Source organism: Pongo abelii, chromosome 6, assembly GCF_028885655.2.
Source record: "Pongo abelii isolate AG06213 chromosome 6, NHGRI_mPonAbe1-v2.0_pri, whole genome shotgun sequence".
NCBI lineage: Eukaryota > Metazoa > Chordata > Mammalia > Primates > Hominidae > Pongo > Pongo abelii.
This window is the reverse complement of record NC_071991.2, coordinates 43,052,361-43,075,824: the sequence shown is the minus strand read 5'-3', so window position 1 is coordinate 43,075,824 and position 23,464 is coordinate 43,052,361. Positions and strand designations below refer to the sequence as shown.

At 44.3% G+C, this 23,464-nt stretch overlaps 1 protein-coding gene across 6 annotated transcripts in view; it reads right to left on the bottom strand.

Annotated features, from left to right (window-relative positions):
* Nucleotides 1–1,908: 1,908 nt before the first annotated feature.
* The window catches only part of GLI3 (GLI family zinc finger 3), a 275,490-nt gene continuing 253,934 nt past the window's right edge, over nucleotides 1,909–23,464 (bottom strand). For all 6 annotated transcript variants that reach the window (XM_054559276.2, XM_054559275.2, XM_009242840.4 and 3 more), the window contains 5 exons: nucleotides 19,443–19,592; nucleotides 18,402–18,566; nucleotides 13,182–13,472; nucleotides 8,565–8,892; nucleotides 1,909–7,606 (listed from right to left, as the gene is read on the bottom strand). In XM_054559276.2, the coding sequence (XP_054415251.1) occupies nucleotides 5,295–7,606; nucleotides 8,565–8,892; nucleotides 13,182–13,472; nucleotides 18,402–18,566; nucleotides 19,443–19,592 (3,246 nt within the window). In that variant the 3' untranslated portion in view covers nucleotides 1,909–5,294. The remainder of the gene's footprint in view (nucleotides 7,607–8,564; nucleotides 8,893–13,181; nucleotides 13,473–18,401; nucleotides 18,567–19,442; nucleotides 19,593–23,464) is intronic.

Genomic DNA, 23,464 nt, shown 5'->3' with positions numbered 1-23,464 from the left:
CAAGCTGAGCTTCCCCTTGAACATCTTCCATTATGAGTTGCCACTGCATCCTGTTTCCCTGTCTGCCTCTCCCACTGGGCTGGGAGCTCATGGATATGAACTGTGTTTTATTCATCCCCTCATCTCCAGTCCCTGTAAGAGAATATGAATGGAATATTAGATACTCAGGCAGCAAGGCTGAATTAATGGAACATGTCATCACTGCCCTATGTCCCAGACAGTGCAAGGTCTCTGAAGGCAGGGGTCATGATAACCTACCACTGGGTGCTGAGGAAAGGTGGAAGCAGTGTGTGACATTCGAGATTTGGGGACGGGTGAGAAAAGCTGTAGAATGGAATTTCCATGGCTCTGCTGGGTGAGTGCTGGCCACAAAATGTAGACAAAGAAAAATAAGCCTAAAAACAATTTAGAGTCTATTACTGTTTTGAAAAATTGTGAAGAGCTTGAATAACTAGGTAGAAAAGGCATGAACAAGGTCTATGTTAGTAAAATGAAATTTTAGAAAGTAAAGGCTAATATGAAAGGAAAGACGTGTTCAGATTACGTTTGGAATAGTAAATATACTCTAAAGTCAAACCAAAAGGGAAGACTGCCAAGAAAATAAGCAGAAAACCTGGGAGGGGAAAAAAAGGGACAAATAAGACATTTTGGCAGTAGGTAAATTTTTGCATCTCATTTTAGCATTCTATTATATTATTGTTTAGGTAAGATATAATGTCTTTACATTCCTAAAATTACTTAAAGGAGATCTTTATGAAATAACAGATTGTAGCCCCACCTTTTTACCTCAAACTCTGCTTCCTTTGTATTTCCTGTGCAAGAGGCATTTTTACAAACAAAGCTGTGAGCCCCATCCACCCCCGGCTTATGTGGATTGAAGGAGTCCACATCACCAACCTCATTCCTGGGGGTGTCCCTTCCCCAGGTGTCCTTTCTCTTAGCCTCATTTCTCTCATTTCTTTTATTTTGATTTGGTACATGGCCTGTCTCTTTGTGAGCTGACAGTTTATACCTGAGGCAGGGCATAAATTCATATTTTCCTTATTTTTTTCTGGATTCATTTGGATACCTTATATAAGGGATCTAGTTACAAAAGCAAAGCATCTTGGATTGGATTGGAGGAAATTCTCCCCGCGAATCAGGAAAGCATGAAGCATCCCTATGGCCGAAGAAACCCTGCTGGAGGACAGGGAACATACATCCCCCACAGGATATAAGGCCTGGGGAACACATGCTGTTGCACCTGTGTGTGTATACATGCATGTGTGCGTGTGTGCGCCCGTGTACACATGCATGCGTTCATCATTGTAGCCTTGAGATACCCACAGCCAGGACTCCCATCCTTCCCAGAAACACTTATCCTCAGCTGATGGCTCAAAAGACATGTACTACTACTTAGAAAGAGGAAGGGATTTTGGACTGGTTTATGGTAATCTGGAGAATAATATTGCACACTGACATGAGAAAAACACAGGAGACAATTTATTCTGGCTGAGGTCAGTTACTAAAAGCCACATAAAGTAGGCTTCTATCATGTCAGATTTTCTGTTGACATGTGGTAGGGCATCTCTGAAATGAGAAGATAACATACAGAAGAGGGACAAATTAAGTTGTTAGACGTTAAACCCCATCACCGTCCTTCCTCATTGAATTTAGAAAGCAATAATAGAAAGAAACACAATAATTGTTGCAACTGGTGTGCCCCCCGGGTACACATCCTCACAACACCATGAGCATGTATGTATTTGCATCTTATTCTCCAGTTTAGGGCTAAGGAATCTGGATCTCACAGCAAAAGTCCATTCAGCTTGTACGTGAGGGGTCTGGATCCAACTACAGGCTCTGGATGTTTTCAAAGAAAGCAATCTTTCCATTCAATTATGCATTTAATAAACAACTCAATAAAAATTTCCATACAAAGAATTTTTTATTGACATTGTAAGAAACATTTTTTTTTTCTTTGTTACAAAAGGACTAAGTGGTTCTGAAAGCAAAGGTAGAGTTCATCTGTGGCTGGGCTGCAGCCCCTGGGCTTGAGGTGGGCGTGATCACGGGGAATGCAGGCTTGTCCGAGAAACGCCTGGGCCAGTCACATCCGAACGCTATGCCTACAATACTTAAATGTATTTACATATGTTTCTTTTAAAAAAAAAGGATTACACATTTTATTTTTTTAAAAATCTAAAAAAGGTGAAAAAAATGAACTTGTATTTTATTTTACATGTCTGCAGGATACACAAGGGTAACTTGTCAGAAGAGAACATCCTCCTATCAGTTCAAAACAACACAGGAAACCAGGATACAAGACAGCCTCGACTCTGCTACCACCGTGTGCTCTCTGGCTGGTGCACACACAGCCTTGGAGTGCTGATTGGGCAACACCAACTGGTCCCTCTCATTGACAAGATTAACATAAAATAAGGCACATACATCGCAAGAATCAAAACTTTGTGGCTCAAGAGGAAGAGCCAATGTGTGAGGAGTTGGGAGGGGTTAACTTTTTCAGAAAAATAAAACAAAAATGGTTAGAAAACGTTTAACACAGACATTAAGCAGGAGTACCGTGTGTGAGCCTTTATGTTTTAGAAAAGGCAGGATGGTGACACTAGTGAGGCGGCCCTCTCCCTCTAAATGCATAGGTTAGAGAAATGGAGCGAGGCTTGGAGGCTGGGGGTGAGTCTCAAGATATGAGATGCCTAGCCTACAGAGATCCCAGAAAGATGTCCCAAAAGGATGCTTCTAAGCGACCTCAAAAGACCTTCGTTCCACTGGACTGCCATGACATATCACTGAAATTCTGGAGGAGTATACTTTCTTCTTCCTCCCTCCTCTCCTCTGTCCTTCTGAAATTTCCATATTGAGAGAAGCCAAACATTGAGCTGAAACTTCCATCTCCTGCAAATCTAAAAGCAGTAGAAAGGAAAGCAAATATGAAAAAAAAAAGAAAAAAAAAAAGAAGAATAGGGGAAACCCAGAAAATAACCTGAAACCATAGGAAAGAGCAGAAGCACAAGACAACAACAGTGGTGGGCCGGATCACTGTGCATCCCTCCAGGAAGGACAAAGCTGATACAGGAAATGACGGTAACTAAGAAATGGAGGTTGCATCCAGCAATACTACTGGAAGAGCCCTCTGATGGAGGAGGTCAGCGTGGTCCCTTCCACCCAAGCTCCTTTCTCAGGAGGAGTGGAGAACACTCAGGCCCCATGCTTTGAAAACAAGAGTTGGAAAGGGATTGAGCCAAACCATTAGAGCACACAAGATAAGACCGGAGATTTGGAGATCTGTGGAAAAGTGAGACTGGATCTCTGATTCTGTGACAACATCATGCCCTGTTTCAGAAACACAGAGAAAGTCTTACTTTTTCAACTGAAAAGTGGTAGAGTCTCTACTCTCCTATGCTCAGATCAGTAGTTCTCTTTTGTTATGGGGCTGTTCCAAAGGAGACACATCCTTTAATTTCAAAGAAGACTTACATGGGGGAGGACAGCAGACATGGAAGGGGAATTGCAGCGTCCCTCTGCTTGTCTCAGGAACATCTAGTTGAAAACAAACCCAATAGTCTTAGCCAAAGTCCCCAGTGGCAAATCAACCTCCATGCGGAGATTCTTGGTCCAAATGAAAGAACATAAACATGAGAAAAGTGGGCTGGTCCTAACACTCTTTCTATTATCTAACACTTTATTTTACTTGATTTTGTCTTTCTACTGTAATTTAAATGGCAGGATTAAAGGGGAAAAGCCACATAATTGAATTATCAATCACTTGAAATAAATCCAATTCCAGGGGTCAACGGGACAGAATACAGCAGGTAGCCTGAGGTGTTAATATTTTAAGAGTTTATATAATTTTTTAAAGCAATATGCTGGAAAATCCATGTACTCTTTGTGCACACACAGTATGACTTTTATGTGTATCAAATGCACGTGGGGAGTAGCTGCACTTCAAAAATCTTTAAATGTTTTAATCCAAAACAAAAGTACAGGTCCAGTCCACATTAAGGACTAACTGCATGTAACACTTAACTTTGTGAATGGATGCAGCATTCAATAGACAGGGTGTGAAAAAAGGCATCCACACAGCTACTAAACATCTTCCCTAGTGCTCTCAAATACTAAAAATGGCTGAAGCAATTTATTCCCACTATGTGGGCTTTCTCTTTTACAACTAAGTGTTATAAATCCTCAAAATAAGGTATTTAGAATGGAAATTCTCCTTCACTATAGTGGAATTATAATAAATGTTACTGACACAGCCGCTTGTGGGGTTGTTTAAATACCTATATACTTAGAGCTATATATAATCAATTCTCAGTTAAAATGGGAAAGAGACGGAACTAAGCAACAAACACAGCAACCCATAAATATTCCCCCAACTAATTCTACCCAATTGCTTCAATCTACCATCTATCTAACTTCTTACCAGAACAGATAAAAGTAGCAATGTGGCTGAGTGTCACCAACTGCCCGTCCCTTCTCTCTGACTGCAGTGTGAAACAGCACTGAATGCTCATGAAGGTAGTGCGAGGAGAGGCAAATGTGATAACTGAGAACCGACCATACAGACGTAGCCTCCCCCAAAGCACACTTACAGACATGAAGAGCTGAAAACCAAAACTGTGAGCGCCTATTTCATTTACAAGAGCCCCAAGTTCCCACTTCTGTTTAACTGTGGAAAGTATTACCTGAACTGAATTGGAGATGGGGAGAACATCAATATTCTGTCATCTATGCTACAGTGCAAAAGTTTCTTAAACTAGCTATCCATATTCTGATTCTTGTGCCCAATGTGGGAATTAAAATAAAAAAACAGAAACCAAAACACAAAACAAAACACTGAGCACATGTAAAGGAGAATTTTAAACCTGGAAGTGTAACCCCTTGGTCACAAGCACACCAACTCCTATTTCCTTTGAGCAACAGCAAAACATGTCAAATCCTTTAATTCGACTGCTCTTCTAAAAGAAAGAAGAATATGCACATCACACATTTACATTGGTTTACTAAAAAGGGGGCGGGGCTTACAGTTTGTTTTCTTTTTTTTAAAAAAGAGGGTGGTTTGAGTGTAACAATACTGATTCAAAACTGAAATGGAAGACAGTTTCTCCCTAGAATACTTTAGGGTTTTTCAGAGTCCTTTTCCATAAAAGGAATATATTTGAAACACATCTCAGTTAGGTGAGATGAGATTGCTAAAATACATACAGAACTAAAAAAACAGCCAAAACAAAGTCAGTTTAATCTCTTCAACTCCTATTGATTTACGTTGGTTGCAGTCCTTTTTTTCCTAAAGCCTATTGCATAACTGCAAGGAATTTGCTTTCTTCCGCTAGGGAGGTCAGCAAAGAACTCATGTCCCCGATAGCCATGTTGGTGGTGCTCATGGACAGCGCTGGGAATGGGAGGGACGCCCGAGGCGTGGTGAGGCGGGAGGAGCTATGGGAAAGGTTCTGAATGATACTTGGGCTCAGGGCCCCTGACATCAGGCTGGAGTGGTCCCCATCGTCTATGATGGCATCGAAGTCAATCTGTACCCCTTCCAGGTCATGGCTGTCGAGGCTGTCCACTGTGCTTGTCACCTGATTAGCACCTGGGGAAAGTAACTCAGAGTTTTTGGCGCTGGTCCCCTGTAGCAGGCAGCTGGCGTCTGAAATAGAGAATGAACCAGCTTTGGTGTCTTGCTGACTGAAGCCCACGGTTTGGTCATAGAACTGACCAGAGTAATTCTGCAGATTAGAGCACAGCGGATGGGGCTGCCCTTTCATCTCCATCTTGATGCCATTCACCCTGCAGGTCTGACTTGTGTCACTGAGCTGTCCTGACTGCAGAGCAAGGCTGTCCCTCGGCATAGCCTGGCGCCTGCTGCCCCCAAAGCTGGCACATGGCTGGTAGCCCCTGACAACTGCCAAGCTTGACGGCTGGCTGCCCACGCTGTGAGCCCCTGGCAGGCAGCTCTCTGGCCCTTGATAGATGTTGATGTGTGAGGTAGCACTAATCTGCCCAAGCATCTGCTGACCGGGGCGGCCTGCCCCCGGGTGCTGCATGCTGTCGCTGAGGAGCTGGTGAGCCAGGTACCCCTGTCCCACTGGGTCCTGGGTCTGCATGCCATTCACCATGCTGCCAGCTGACTCATTTGGCGCTACCGGCAGGCCGAAATTCAGCTGGCCCCCGCTCCCTTGCATGGGGGTGCTCTTCAGCTTTGAGGCTTGAATCCCGGCACCACAGGCACCGTCAAGTGCACCAGGGGCCACTGGATGCCTGTTGAGACAGTTCCCATACTGGGGGGCCTTACAGGGCTGTTCATGGAAGGCGTTTCCACTGGTGCCACTTCCGGGGCTGTTGTGGAGCATCAAGTGCTCTGGGCCACCGTAGGAGTTGCTGTTCTCCCCGAGGGTCTGATAGCCCCCAGCAGGCCCGCTCCTCAAGGGGTTCTGCGGGTGGACTACCATGCCGTTGCAGAACCCAAAGGCGCGAGTCTGCGGCATAGCGGGCCGCGGGCCACACTTGAGCTTGGAGGAGGACAGGTCGGCGCTTCCAGAGCTGACTTCGTTCCACTGAATGGGCAGGTCGGTTTTGCTGCCCTCGGGGCAGGGCTGCTCGAGGGCATGGAACTGCTGGCCAGCGTGGCTGTCTGGCAGCCCGGGCGCGTCAAAGTCACCGGGTCCGTGGGGCACTTTGCTCTCGTCCGGGAGGGCGCTGGGGAAGTGCTGCTCGTACCCTGCTTGGTTCTGGGAATTTAAATACTGCACCACGTCGTCCGGCAGGAAATCCTCATCGTTCAGGTTGGCATCAGCGTCCATGGTCAGGGACTCCAGGGTGACGTTCTCGGTGATGCTGGGAGGACAGGGGGACGAGTGGAAGTTTCGGGACTGGCCGCCCTCGGGCCGCGTGTAATTCTGAAGCACGAGGTTGCGCTTCTCTGCGGACGTGGCCATCGCCGGGGGGTTGCAGCTGCTGAGGCTGCTGAAGCGCGGCACGCGAGGCAGGGCCAGGCCCTCGGAGCCTGTCCGCACGGGGTCGCTGGCCCTCCTCACGCCGTGGCCCGGCGCATCGTGCGGCTGCAGGTGGCGCCGCCCGTAGCCGTGGGCTCCCCCGTCGCTGCACCTCCTCGGGGCATGAACTGGAGGCAGGGCCACGGCAGGCTCGAGGGCGTCCCCGAGCAGCGCCAGGCGCGTCTTCAGGCTCATCCTCTCCATGTTGGGCAGGGGCGTGGGCGGCGGCCCTCCTGTGGCAGCCGCGTACTTGGCCTTGAGGCGGTACTGCTGGGCGGGCGTGAGGCTGAGCAGGCTGGGCAGGCCGTCGCTCTGGCTGGCCTCGCTGGAGCGGCGCGAGGCGTCGGTGGAGATGGGGTCGTAGGAGTCGGCCACGCTCACGTTCTGCGGCCGGCCCTCGGCCTGTGACGCCTCGCTGGAGCGGCGGCTGGAGAAGCAGGGCGAGATCCCTGAGGAGCGGCGGCTGCTCAGGTAGGCCGAGCTGATGGTGCTGGCGCTGCTGTCCCTCCTGTTGAGCATGTTCAGCATAGTGACATCAACCCCAGAGAGGTCGCTTCTGCCCGGGAGAAGCGTCATGGGCCCACCCAAGCTGCAGGTGTTGTTGGACTGTGTGCCTGGAGACAGAGAAAGGGAGAGACCATGCGGAGATGAATTCCCTTCGAGCATGACTTACACCAGGCATGAGCAACCCTTTTCTGTAAAGGGCCAGCTAGGAACTATTTCTGGTGTCCCAGGCCACATTGCCTGCCTCACAACTACTCAGCTCTGCAGTGTAGCCCCAACACGGCCACAGAGAGCAATGAGCAAGCAAGCGTGGCGGGGTGCCCATGAAGCTTCCTTTACAAAAACAGGGGCGGCTGGAGATGGCCGCAGGCTGGCTGTAGTTTGCTGATGCCTGGCTTAAACAAAACAATAACAACTCCCTCGATTCACGGAAGCCCCTCCCCAAGCGCTGTGCAAGGACAGAAAGACTCTTGTGATGGTACACAACGCTTGAGTTCCAGGCAAGTCCCCAGGCAAAGATATTCCACGAGTTTCACATTCACGCTCAGGGCATCCTGTTCATGCCACATCCTATCAACAGGTAACACCTGTGTTGGTGCAGGGAAGCGCTTCACCCCTTAGGTGCTCTCAGAAGTGTAATCTCAGAAGTGCAAACTGACCTAGGGACTGACAATGGGGAGGGATTTCTGACTTTCCTTGAACTGGGTAAATATAAATAAAAGTGGCTGCTAACCTCCTGGTTTTAAATTTTGGAAACCAGAGACGGAGTTCCAACCACAGATGCCTCCACTGCTGGCATTCCCTCCCCCTAATCTAACAGTTATGGTTTCACCATCAGAATATGAGTCACGCACAGTCACATTTTTTTCTCAATATTATCCTGTTCCTAGCTGTTTTTAAAATATGGACAATCCAAAAAGGCAACTTGAATGGGCTCAACATTGACGGATGGTTACAGCGTCATTTTAGGACTGGTGGAGAAACTAGCAAACATAAAACTGAGGGTCTGCATTTAAAAGAACAGGAAAAAAACCCCTGAGCAGATGCATGGTCTGATGTAGAACTCACCATTTCCTATGAGAGGAGAGACCGCAGGGGCTTTAGCGGGTAGAATGGGGTTCAGTCGCGGAAACATTCCATTCACTTGTTTTAGCCTTTCTAGTTTTACATGCTCCATCCATTTGGTCCCTGCTGGGTTTCTCCTGGCTTGCAAAGCAAGGGCTGTGGTTGCAGTGGAAATGGTCGAGTCCATGATTGGGGTTTCATCGATGGCACTGAGGTCTCCTATACTACCTCCATCGGTCAGAGGAAGCTCGAGCCCACTGTTGGAATAGTTGCTGATGGGGGACTGTTGGCTGCTGCATGAAGACTGACCACCAGGGCTTGGCTGAGATGTCTGTTGGGGTCAAGTGGAAAGGAAAGAAATGTCACCAGGGAGGGTCAAGGAAAGGGAGCCAATAATTAGAGAGCTCATGCATATCAAGATCTTCAAGATCATCGGTTGGTTGAATGAGAAGAAAAACTATGTTCTGGTGAATGGATCTGGCCACTTTTGGCCAAAACGATGGATGGACCACCAGGCTGATGGGCAATGGGAGGCAATGGACAGCAGAGAATGCTAGCTGCAGTGTGACTGGCATGGTATCAATGGAATCCTGCCCCAATCGCCAACTCTGCAAATACACTTCCTCGGTTCCGATCCCATCTCCACCACTTTATTCTTTGGGCACATTACTTAGCCACTCTAAACCTCAGTTTCCTTATCTATAAAACAGGGACCATTTATTTCAGGGATTGTTGTGAGGAATTAAGTGTGAAGCCCAGAGAGCACACAAGTATAAAAAGACCTGGATAATAGCAATTGGCCCACAGGGTGTTAGCAATTATTATGATCCCAGGTGGTTTTAGTCTTGAGGTTCATTTCGCTCAGCTGAAACATAAATGTAAGATATGCGCCATCAGCACACATTACCTCCTCCAACAAGAGCCCCTCTAGGCTGTTCAGGGCTGGTTAGCCAAGCTCTTTGTAACCTCTCCTCCCTCCTTCCACATTTTCTTGCTTTTATGGAACCTCAACCAAGGTGTCAGTAAAAGCAGTTGAGAGAGGTAAAACTTCAATCACTTAGCTTGTGCTATACCCAGAAAGAAAGAAAGGCTGCAGATCACAGCCATCACGAGTCTGTAGAATGATTTCACTGTTCTCCTTAGTGTATTCCCTAATAGTTCACTAGGAGGATTAGGAAATGATTCTCTAACCCCAACCGAGTAGACTCTGTAAGACAATGCTGCAAACAATGGAATCTTAATCTAGTCCACCGGTCCTCAATCAGGGAAAGTACTGCCTCCTCTCGTTCCCAGGGCTCCTGGAAATTCAGGGTGGAAAGCCTGGTGCCCCCATATCTGGGGTTTACTATATAAAATGGCCTACGATGCACAGGACAGTCACACAGCACAGAATTGTTCTATCTGAAGTTCCAGCGGTGTCCTGGTTGATAAACAGTCGAATCCTTTTTGTACAGATAAGAAAAGTGATGTTCAGAGAAGTTTAGTGATTGCCCAAAGTCACAAAGTGAATGGTGCAACTAGCCTGGACTCCTAGGTCAGCTACTTCCATGTGTCTGCAGCGCCTTCACCAGTGTTACTATAAACACGGACAGCAGCCGAAAGGGAGAGTGCTTTAGGGAGAGATAACTACACTCACTCAGTTACAGAGTACTGTAGTCTCAGGTGGAATGCACAGTGCCACCAGGAAGGGCTCTTCGCAGTGAAACCCTTTCACTTCTTCTGCTATCATGGTACATACACCCAAGCAAATGAACACTTTCTAAGTGAGTGCTGCATGGTACACTAACTTTGTCCCGGGCAACCAAGCAGAGCCAAATAAGATATACAAATTTGATCATGAGTTTGTGAAGCCTTGCTTAATTTTTGGCCTCAGCAGAGTGCTGGAGTGCCAGACCACCTGCTCCTTCCTGAGGTACTTGTTTCCAGAGTTTTGGATGTCTTTTACTCCTGGACTGTCAAATCAGAGTGTGTGCAGACATGAACCTGTGCATTTGTGCAAACACACAGGCAGACACACTTCATATAAGGCACAAATGCACTCACAATTAGGAAATTGCTTCAATGAGCGTCCACATTTAAATAGAGATTACATTGCTAACAACAAATAAAGCCAGATCTTCCTCAAAGAAGGTGGTGCACATCTGGTCTAAGGATGAATTTGCATTAGTCAGTGCAATAATGAGTCTTTCAGAACATCTGCTTGGTAGGCCCCAGTGTGATTTGTTATGGAAACCTAGACAGATAGAACAATGAATTTCACCAACTAACTCCACGTTTTTCACATGCTGAATGTTCAAAACACATTGCTTCTATATTTGAAACATATCTGAGTAATGTTCACTACCAAAGATATCACAAAACCACAAAAACTAAAGAAAAATTAACAGAAAAAAGTAAATGTTAAAAAATGAAAACAAAACAAAAAGGACAGAGAAGCCAAAATTCCCTCACCTTATTACCCACTGTCCTTAGGAAGTGAGAACAAGACATTTAGGAGCATTAGACAGAAGAGATGTTGCATTAATAAGAAAAAAGAAGAAAGAATTTAATTTATAGCATGATGATCAAATCAAAGACATGTTTTTAAAGAAAACTAGAAATGTAAATTTCATGTTTATTAGTAAATGTCTGTGAAGATAACTACTTTTAAATGTGTGTGAGCATATACACACATAATATCTGCTGTGGAAATGTGATTAATTTATTAACCTCACTAAGCCTCAGCTTCCTCAAAATTCAGGCATAGTCTTGATCTCCATGGTTTCTTTTAGTCCTATGGTTCTAGGTTGGTGCCAAAGTAATTGTGGGTTTTGCCATTAAAAGTAATGACAAGACCCACAATTACTTTGGCACCAACCTAATATGACTGAATTACTTTATAAAATATTTCACACATTGGGACATCTCAATGTTGCTGAGCCAAATAGCTGTAATTTTTATTTCTACCAATTTTCTTTTTAAACGATGGGTGTTTGAAGAGAAAACGACAATTTTCTTGAGTTAGGAGTGTACACTAAAAGTAGAAGAGATTTTGAGTTCTTGGAATATCTCAAGAACATAAATCATCGGTTTCATGACATAATCTAAGACTGCAAATTAACTTTCTTTGTTTTGTTAAACACTTGAGGATAAACCATTGAATGTTCTGTACAATTATTATACAGGTAGGCTTTATTTTAAGAATAGACATGTGCTCCCCTTCAAAAAAAGTATATAAAACACAGTTTATGAACTGATTAAAATATAGTGATCAATCATAATGTATAAACATCTTATTAAGATACTTTTTAAAAGCAAAGTACAGCTACCCACTGAGAAATCATAAATCTGGATAGCCGATTTGTGTTATTTTTGGCTAGACTTAATGTCATTCTCTAAGACTCTTAAGAATTCAAAGACAAACTCAGTAAGTCATTAAAACATAGCTTCTCACCCTCCCAATGGTAAGATTGTGCATTATTTCCTGCCCACACGTACTGCGACATCACTCATGAATTCATAGGCTGCCCATCCGATAGACTGCTCTAATTTTAAGAAAATGCTGGCTTTAAGTATAAATCTGTTTGCTTGATGGTTTCCGTGTATCCGGGAGTCTGAGCGTGAAACTTCTCTCTGGTACACTTCCTTCACAGGTTACAGAGTGACAGCCCAGAACCCAATATATTTGCACAATTAAATCCATTCTATGCATGGCCAGATGGGCTGAATCTCCTCTACTATCTACTCTTAATTTTTCTTGTTGTCTTTGAAATTTTTAGCTGTTTTATAAAATCACATTCATGAAGCGAAGTCACGAACTGAGGTTTGAAAGAAGCTGAAAGAGTAGCAGAGCCCACATGTCCTATTAGTCTCCAAACACAAAGATTGCCTACTGAATCTTCCAGATCCCTCTCTCGTGCTCTGCCTTGCTGGTTCAGGCCCAACTGTAGAAGTGGTCTTCAGTTTACCCAGTCTCTAGACTGGTACTGGAGTGGTTTCCTCAAAAAACAAGAACAAAAAAACAAACCAAAAAACTCAACCCTGCTATGCTGTTCCCCTCCCACCCCTGTACTCCCTGTCCTCCTCATCCTCCTCAGCTCTTCCCTCTGGAGCACTGAACTCCTGTCCTATGGCTTCCTCTGCCCTGACTGACTGGCAGTCCGTCCCTCTCTTGAATCCTGTTTACACAGACTTGTGTGTAAGCCCCCATCACACTGCACGGTATTTGTTTTTCAGTCTATCTATCCCACTGGACTGTAAACTCCTAAAGAATATGGGCCATGGCCTATTTACCTTGGGGTCACCAGGGCAAAGAAGACAGAAAGCATGTTTACAGGAAGAGTCAATGAATGATTTTCGACATTACAGACACGCTGGAGAGACAGACAGTCGTGTCTCTTCCTTCCATGGCACAGTGGTATGGTTCTGGGAGGGATTTTAAAAATCAGTTAGGAAACCTGGAAACTCTTTTTCTGAGCTGATCAACTTCAAGTAAGCAATACGGGTCACTGCCCTCATCGCCTCCTCAGATCAGAGACAGCCTGACACAGTGAGGACCAGGAAGTCCTGTCCCTCTATGCACCCTACCTGGCTCTTTTAAATGGGCCTGCTGTGAAGTCAGAAGGCGAGTGAATGACATACCATTGGCTTCTCCGCCTTGACGGTTTTCACCTGGAGGCATTCTTCCCGCTTTGAGGTAGTGTTGCTGAGGTCCTGCTGCTCACCGAGGGCTCCCTGAGTCGGTTGGCCGGGCGACCTGGACTGTGAATGGCTGCCGGAATCTCTCGGGGGTGGGGGCCGAGGATGGATGTCCCCTCGCTGCTTCTTGGTGACATGAGCCTCTGGGCCATGCACTGTCTTCACGTGTTTCCGGAGGGAGCTTGGGTCTGTGTAACGCTTAGTGCAGCCTGGGATTTTGCACACATATGGTTTCTGCCAAATCCCACAAGAATGAGGTAAGAGATTGTTATGAAAGAGACTATGCCCCAGCCCAAAAGTCCTTTATGGTTGCTCATTACATTTTTAATCCTTTCAAAACACTTTCACAAGGCTTTGAGGTGTTCAGATACCTCTAGGAACTAATAGTTTAATAAGGCCGTTAGAACACTGTTCCGTGTCCATAGAATTTAGCTTTAATAGATTATGGCTTGAGAGAGAGGCTCAGGGAGAACTAAGAATGTGTAAATTGCCTTGATGTTCTTGGAAGCATTTATACTGTGAGTGAGAAGTATCACGGTGCCATAATAGGCACTCAGTAGATATTTGATGATGATGATGATGATGACGATGACAATGAAGATGGCTTAAAAGACACCCATCACCTAATCAGGAGAAGACTGCACACCTTTCAGAAGAGATTGTGTGACAAAGTTTTTTATGGATGTCCTGGTTGTGAGATCGAATATCACTCTGATCCTTTTGAAAATGCGCTATTTATGCACAGGCATAATTTAAAAATTGCCGATGGCATCTCCCATGTTAGATGACACTAAAATGTGCTCCTTTGGGTAGCATTACAAGTGTGGGGATGTTCAGGGCTCAAAATAGCCAGAACCTTTCTGCTCTTTGAAGTTGGAAAGCCCTGTTACAGACTGTCCATGAATCCTCATCATAAACTGCAGAGGGCTGACGGATGTTCTAGGGACCAGGATTTCTGGTCTGTTTTCTTCTCCTGAGTGAATTTATAACTAAGGTCTATAAATTATTTCATGCTAATCTCATTTTCTGTGTGGGTCAGTGATCAAGTCTAAGGATACAGTCATAAAAAATTATGTGGATGCTTATATAAGCGGATTATTTTCTGAAATCACAGAACTGCTGGACTTTGGCTCATGACCAACATCGGATTTGTGAGTTTGTTCACTTGGCTTAAAATATAATATACGCAAGAATGCTTTCATGAATATATATTTATATCTATGTATAGCAGAGGATGAGCTTTTACGTAAGCAATCGTCATGAAAAGCAGGATTACTATAATGTACCTATTATATTTAAAAGGATGCCATGTCTTGTAGAATGTATGTCTAAAAGATGCTTTTTCACTAAAAGCCCAAGAACAGACTGAGTGCTACCTAAAATGCTGAAATGTCCTAATGCAGTGAAGCAAAGATCCTGAAACTGAGAGGTTTCACCTCCAAACCTGAGGTTCCTTTGGGCAGAATTGATTCCCATTAACTATGAATTACATCTATTCAGGAGCTTGTGTGATTTGCAGCATATATATATATAATAAGATGAGCACATCAAATTCTATGCATTAGGGACAAAAGACTGGCTCTGACAATTAGTGCCATTACCTTACAGTGTTCTGACACGGGCCCTATGCTTGCTCACAGCATTCCTGTGACAGGTTGTTCCATCAGCAGGCAGACTGGGATATATGGGGCAGAGGTATGGAGACCAGAAGGAGAGAGGGAGCACAAAGCCTGCATGTTTGGAGAGCTACTCTTCCTGTAAATATATGGATGTACATTATGGGTTAGCTTAGAACCAAGGACGCAGCCAATGTGTAATGAGATACAAATGTGTCAGCTCCTGCACTTCCAGAAACAACAGCCCATACAGGTGCACCTGTGCCCGTGTGCCCTTGTGTGTGAACATACACATTATCTACCCACAAAAATTCACAAATTCACAAGAATACAGGTTCAGGAAATGTATACCTCACAACAACATAACATAAACAAAATATATTAACCCTTCACACAGCTTTTGCCCACAAATTTTGTTGTGATCAGTGACTGAAATAAAATATAATTAGAGACGAAGAAAAATGTTCTCAGACTTACTGAGGTGCAAGATTCTGCAAGCACCAAGTTGCATACAACAAAATTTAACTATAAGGAATACAAAATCTGATAGGAAAAATAAGAAGATGCAATGATCTGTAATACAAAGTGTGAATGCTATGTAAGGATATAGACAGAGGAGGGATCATTTTTCAGCTGGGATAATCATGGGAGGCATCAGTTATTAAGATTCTATATCCGGGCTTAATGCCCAGCTCACGGGGTTATCGGTAAGTGCTAAATTAGATCATGTACATGAAGTGCTTACCAGGATGCATGGAACGTAGTAAGCACTCAATATACAGAGCTTTTATTAGGAGTCATTTTACTTGGGATGCCAAAAAGAAGTGTCCTCAGCAAAGGTCCAGTGGCAGAACCACTTCATGCACCTAAGCATGGCAGTGCACAGCACCAGCTTCTGGAAGGTTTCATTCATGGTCATGATAGTGAGAGGTCAGGACTAGAGGGATGAGCTTGGGCCGTGTGAGAACCGACACTTACACAAGCTTAGGGAGTCTCAAGTTTCCCTACAGGAAAGAGGGAGCCATTGCAGCTTTCTAGAGAGGGAGGTTCAACCGAATCAGAGCTCAGGAAACTTGTTTAGTGGTATCTTTGGGGGAAAAATGAGCTGTCTGATCTGAAGTAAGAAGTCCTGTCAGAGCTACGGTCAGTCTAGCAGCCCTACATGAGCAGGACAGCCAGAGGGACAGAGAAGTGCCAGAAATTACTCCCTTCCTGTTCCAGTCCATTATTTTCTTGGCCACACTTAGAACAGCAAAGGGCTTGGCACATAATTAGCTATCAGTATTTGTTCAGTGAATAAATGAAGTTGCAAATAAGAGAGGAAATAAATGAAAGCAAATCACTTGATTCATCTAGGATTGTGAGACTGCACAAATCTGGATTTCCTGGACAAACTTAATTTTGATGCATCTGAAAATGTCCATCAGTCATACACAGGGCCAAAGTCTTGCATATAGAAGACAGAAATATAATTTGTTTGTAAATATGTCTGTGGGTAGAATTTTAATTACGTATTTATGATAAAAGTTAATAATTTAAGTAAATTGCTCAAGTGTGGTCAATGACATTACTGCCCAAGATATCCTTTATCTTTTAATCTTATAACAAACACTCAACTCTCACATAACATTGCACTTTTTACCTTGGAGAAGAACACAAGTTCAGCTACACCACAATTAAAGCAAACAGACATGTACAAATATTTTAGGTCCATAAAAAGACAAAAAAGCTTGGTAATTGTCTTTATATGTGTGCATTCTGATCCCAACATACCCTCTGTCCAAATTTCTCCATGATAATAGGAGACAACATTGACCTAACATCTATAGGAATGAATGCCCCCTAAATTTCTAGTCAAAATTACACTTAAATCTATGAAATATATGAAATACATTCTAAGTTAAGTCAAAACCCCTTAAAATTTTAAATTGAAATATAATTCACATGCCATAGAAATAATCCCTTTAAATTGCACAATTCAGTGGCATTAGTACATTCTAGACATCGTGTAATCATCACCATTACCTAATTACAGAATATCTTCACCACCCCAACAAAAAAACCTTGTATCCATTAGCAGTCATTGCTATTCCCTCTCCCCTCTGCTTTTGGCAACCACTGATCTACTTTCTATCTCTATGTATCTATCTATTCTAGACTCCCTAAAATTTTGTACAAAACAAGTATAAGAGATTATATTCCAGCTACTGCATACTGTAAAAGCATTTTTACATTAAAAATGGAGATGTGGCATCTTTAAAATGTCTTCAAACAGTTAGAAAATGAGATTCCAAATAACTCCAGTTTCCATGACCTTTTCACACAAAAAGTTGGTATATATATGAACTTACATGTGTGAGTTTGTGAGTGAGTGTGCTTTTTACAGAGTGCAGTTAATCCCTTTAAAGATGTTTTTGCTCTGTCAGTTTCAGCTGAAGAAAACATGGTGAGAACCATCTTTGCCACCTTAAAGCCAAAAGGCCACTGAGCAGAATGGCTCACTTTGTTTCTATCAAGATTCTCTCTGCCCAGCTCTCTGTCTGAAAGATCATGAATGTGTTTGACCTGCACTGGTGAGATCAAATGACAGCCACTCCAAGGTCTCATGTGTGCACGATGTTCCTTCTCTAACACATTTCAAGCAAACTGATGACACGCTGTGGTGCTGAACTATGTCTCATGTTAACAAATTCTAGTTAGCTATCCTATTTCCACTCAAAATGTGGGGAGTCCTTTTGTTAATCTCTCGATACATTCAAGAGAAGGTTTCACAGACAAGCCAGAATTTGAGCTAGACCTCCAAGGCCAAATTGGAAGTCTGTAGGGAGATGCGCACTAAAATGTAAGCAATGAATTTGTAATAATTTTCATTCTTATGCCTCTCTACAATTTAGGGGGGATCACTACCTAAAAATAACAGTAACACAACAGGAATCACCCTGAAGCTTTACTCAATATGTTTTCCTAAGTAACTGCCTAGAAAGTATTCTGGGTTTCTGAGACCATTTTCCAAGATCCTTTGGAATTTAGAATGTCTGAAAATTGCATTTAGCCAAGGCTAGTTGCTCTGTAAAAATCTTTTTTGATATAATACCATTTGAAGATACCACTGGAGGAAGCAAATAAAAGTGGATGACTTAGCAGGAAGCTGTCAGCTGTCAACATGCTACTTCTTAATATATCTTGGGGCTTATGGGGTCATCCTTTGCATGGATTCCTGCTATTTTGGGCAGAGTGACTGGCTCAGATTCCAAGTTAAATGCTCCCACTGTTTGACCAGTAGGTGGCGGTTCAAAACAACATGAAACTAGTAAGTTTGCCGGGGTTTTAAGAAGTTTCCTCTTCATCTCTTATTATTCTCCAAATAAGATCCAGTTTCCAGTCCCACCTAGGAAGCCCAAGCCTTCACCTGCAGGGGCAGAGCCCAGTCATGCTGGGAATGGCCAAGGGGAAAATAAAACACAACACACTGCGCCTTCCCATGTGCCTTCCCCGGGATAGTTCTTTGTTTCCTTATGCAAGCTCCGTGCCCACTGAGGATGCTTACCTCATTGGAATGCGTTCTGTTTTGGTGTTTGGCGCGATCAGAGGCATTTGAGAAAGCCTTGTTGCAACCTTCATGCTCACAGACGTATGGTTTCTCTCCAGTGTGAGATCTCAAGTGTGTTTTCAAGTTTTCTAGTCTCGAGTAGGCCTTTGTGCAACCTTCAAACTGAGGACAACAGGTAAATCTGGATTACTCTGCACAATGGCAACAGCAGCTTATGCCTAACACGCCCTCCAAGTTGATGAAAAACTGACGTTTCAAGGGTCAGCAGCTTTTCAAAACCCAGGAACAAAAAGTCCACTAAACTCTGCATTTATTGGGATTCAGATGTAGCTTGGTGCAGTTCAAGATAAAGAGTTTTCAGTGCCAGTAAAAGTCCTGAAGTTTTTTTTTTTAATAGACCGCTCAATGTGGACAATGGGTTTCATTATCTGCTCATTGATCTCCTCAAATTCCCACTGATTTCAGATTCAGCACAAAGTTCATTAATATAGCTTTGTGTCCATACAAAGACGTGGAATTTGATCATGTTTGTAAAGGGCCTTTAAGATGTAAAGTACCGGGGCTCAGCGTGCCCAGTGCGCCTCGTGGGCACCTCAGTGAAGAATGCACAACCTTGTGGCAGCCCCATCCCATTCCATACGCCTATGCCTGAGGACTCACTAGGAAAGGAAGGGAAAACTTTAAAACCTGGTATAGGGATTAGCTGTTTTAAAAGTCAACTTCAACTCTGTAAGTTGGAAGCTGGCACTTCCCTTTGCCTTCCGAGCCCCATGGTACCATAAGCTGTTGGGCTGCAGCCAGCAGGGTGGCCCTGTATTCATTCCCAGTGCCAGCCACCGCTGCGCCCTTGCCACTGTGCAGAGCTGCGCTGTCCAACTCAGTCACTCAAACACCCAAGCATTTATCACCAGACAATACTCTAGTCCTCTTCTCTTGCCACCCAACCACGCTTCCCCTGAGCTGGCGTCATCAGTTTGCACAGCTCTTATGAGTATGGGGAAGGACCCACGTGTGCCTGCCACCCACTTTTGTACTCACAGTGCATTTGTGAGGCTTCTCGCCCGTGTGTCTTCTCATATGCACTACCAACATATACTGGGCTTTGAAGGGTTTCTGCTCTCTTGAGCAGTCCAGCCACCTGCACACAAACTCCTTCTTCTCTCCATGAATATGGTCGTTATTTATATGCTGGGGTTTGGAAAAAGAGAGAGAAATCAAATGGAAATGTATTCATCATTTCTGAAGGCAACAGAAGAAAATGTAGAAAATACCCCAATCTTAAAAATTCCAAAGACCACAAGAATAACTTTACCATATTACAGATTATAAAAATTCCCGTTAGTATACTTCTCAAGTAAATTTGCTTTTGCTAACTGTGTATGCATGCTTCCTAACCAGCGGGAGTGGCAAGACCGGGATGGAGCCTGGCATCCCAGGAAATATACCACAGTACATCGGCCATCTGAAGAACAGAGTTTAATTCCAGGTTTGGGACCAGCTAGTTATGAAATGGGGTGAGCCACTGTTGACCTTTCTGAACCTCTGTCATTTTTCCTTGCCAAGGCTGGCGATTGAGGCTAAACAACTGCAGAGATGTTCTCCAGCTCTCACGCACTAGGCCATGGGTTAGCACCGTGGCTCAGGCTTCAAAAAGGGAAGGCACACACAGACACGCACAATTCCAGAACAAAAAAACCAAAAGCAAATGAAACTTTAGCTCAGGGTTAATCAGACTGCTTCCTGAATAAGAATTGCAGAGAAAAGAATTATACTGAGGAAGAGGACTGTGTGGTCATCAACAAATGAGTTAGCCTTTCAGGGCCTTGCAGAAAATAAATGACTGGATTCGCTAGTTGCTAAGGGCCTTTCTAGCTCTAAAATTCTATTAATACGGTTTTTAACATAAAGATGAAGTTCCCTGAATTACTTACCAATTCATGGTTTTAGAATCATTTAATTTCTTGGATTAACACAATTAGGAATCATTAGAAACCTATTGCAGCACGAGAGGAAGAGAAGCTTCTTAATTTGAATCAAATTAAGGTCAATTTCAACAGGTTGAGCATACTATTTCAATGTTCAGCTATGGACTACTGAAGACATTTGTATCCTAGGTTGATGCTGTTGGTCTTTATTTTCTGGTGATTCTGCATTTTATTTGCCTTAATTTAAGGCTTGTGGGAACACTTTCTCAAGTATACATAGAACTACATCACCAAAAAACTTCGTTCAATAAGAGAAAGCTCCCTTTGGCTCCATGCCTCACGTGGTAGTGACACAACCTCTCATTACTTTCCTGCTGAGTCCAGGGCTCCTAAAGCGGTGGTCGCTGTGAGTCTGAAGGTGAAGTTCTGCCCTCAGAGTGGGCCTTTCCCAGTTACTCCACTAGATGGCCTACCGCTTTAGGGAAAAAAAAGTTTTACAAAAGTAAAGTTTTCTATGCTGTTTCTGGAGTTTAAAACTGGGTGAGGACAGAGAAAAGAAATTGTTGTTCTCTATCTCCTCTCCTTGGAGCAGCTTCCAGAAAAATCTGATGAACAGCAGAGAGAGAGTGGTACACTGCAGCACACGAGAAGAGAGCCAATGTCCCGTCAGTAGCTCCAAAAATGACACAGAAACTGCAGTGGTTGGGGAGCAACCCCACGGCAAACAGATGTGGGTTTCCTATGAAAAGCCAACCATGCTCCATGTCAGTGTTTCTTAAAAGTTATGACGATGCACACAGGTATAGGAAGAGAACAGATATTCTGGACAGGGGACAACGTTCAATCCGCATGTCTGCTTCTAGTAAGTCTTTGTAGCCCATACACAAGACCAGGGCTTTCCCAAATGTGTGCTGAAGCCCAGCCTTGGAAACCAAGCTCACATCTTACAGAGGGGTTCTATGGATTCTCAAACGGGAGAAAAAGAAGTGATCACACAAAACCACTCCATAACAGTTGCTCTTGGTTCAGTTTTCCAAGTCATTGGAAGTAAAGCTTGGATCCTTGGATCCATGAAAGGGAAAGAAAAAAGGAAGGAAGGGAGGGAGGAAGCAAGGAAGGCAAGCAGAGAGTGAAGGAGACAGAAGGAAAGGGAAGAATAAGGAAGGAACACAGGAGGGAGAAAGGAAAAGGTAAAATTAGGAAACTGAATTACAATTTGTGCTGAGCCAACTGCTTAAGGTTGGATCCATGTCTTATTAGTTCCCTGTTCTCTCTCATGCTTTTATGAGGATGTGCTGGGTGCCACCCACACCAGGCCCTGTGCTGGAGAACATGACAGACATGATTCTTGCCCCAAGGAATTAAGTCTACCAGAGGGAAACAGGTCATGGCTTAAATTACTATACAATTATAGTTGTGATAGGCATTATGAAGGGAGATAACAGGGTTTATAGAAACATGTAATGGGATCATAAGTCGGTGTGCAGCATCAGGAATCAGGGTCCGCTTCTCCAATGAAGCAGCATTTAGAGCAGGACCTGAAGGATAAGTAGACACATCAGGTGTGCAGGGAAGGATGGGGAAGGAGAATGGGACACTACAGCGGACCGATGACACAGAAGTACCTGCAGAAGAACAGAGCCTGGTGCCTTTGAGGAACAGGGTGAGGGCCACGCATGGCAGGAGAGAACTGGCCAGGGAGAGACTGCCACCACTTGGCATGGCAAGAAGGCATGAGTTTTCTGTGGGTCAAGTGGACATCCATGAAGTAGGTAAGCTTGGGTTAGCTTGCCAGGGCTCACCTAAAATGCTGTGTGCTCAATCACGTCTCCAGCAGTGAGGATGTGGGAAATACCCCTGCATAAAACTCAAATACACCCCAGGGAAAAGCCAGGCTTGCATGTCTGCCCCTGAGGAGGAGGGCATCAGGGAAACCTGGTACTACTCAAGGGAGCAGGGGTGGCTAAGAAGGAGGTGCCAACAGTGGCCAGTAAAGAAAGAGACTCTCATCTTTTCCTTTCCTGTCTCATCCAACACACTAGAGGAGCTGGACCCTAGAAAAAAAGGGAAGGCGTCTCCTGGCAGCACTCCCAGGCCCCACCTCCTTTAGGTGAGGTGGCAAAGGGAGGGCAAACAGCCTGCCAGTTCCCTTGAGGCCTGTGCCTCGCTGCTGACAGGGAAGGGAAGGCTCTGGATTGGACCTGAGATTGGACGTTTAAATTGGACACTTTAGTTATCCAAAGTGACTGGGAAGGTATAGAATCTGCCTACAATGGTGTTGAGGGATCCGGCACTGAGCAGAGAAGGGAGAACTGGCAACCAGCAGAGGAGGGCAGTGCCTGGAAAAATCCCAATCATTTCCTATTTATACTGCACCCAGCTTCTTCTACCTTTGCCACTGAGACAATGTGTGGAAATTTGAGTGGCAGGAAATTCCACGCCAGTCAGCAAGCATGAACACCCTTGGTGTTGTCTCCATGTGGGGAGGGGTGGGAGAAACTTATGTTGGGCACTTAAAGCAACCTCATTTTCATAAAGTTAGCATCTTGGGAATGTTCCCTTTCCAAGCCCTTAGACCCGAGTCCCAACTAATATATTTTTGCAATTTTCTGGAACTGCTCTTAAGTTCAAACTTGCATTGAGACCACAGTTATTTTTCTTTAAATGAAATTCTACACCTAGGAGGGTGGTGAACCAAGTCAATCTTCCTCTTCTTTACTGCCTAAATGCTGCACAGACGATGTAATCAATTGCTATAAGAAAAAAGGGAGGCATCTTTCTGCCTGTTTAAGCAGTTCAAATGTATTTTAAGCTTAACATATTGCCTAGAACCAGATGTCAAGTGAAAATTAAAATTCTAAGAACTCACAGACCACATGTGCATGTGTTCTAAATATTTACTTTCCTTTAAAAAGCTGCATTGGGCCAGGCATGGTGGCTCACACCTGTAATCCCCATATTTTGGGAGGCTGAGTCAGGAGGATTACTTGAGCTCCAAGACCAGCCTGGGCAACACAGCGAGTCCCCATGTCTAAAAAAAAAATCAGGGTGTGGTGGTATAGGCTTGTAGTCTCAGCCACTTGGGAGGCTGAGGCAGGAGGGTCACTTGAGCCCAGAAGGTTAAGGCAGTAGTGA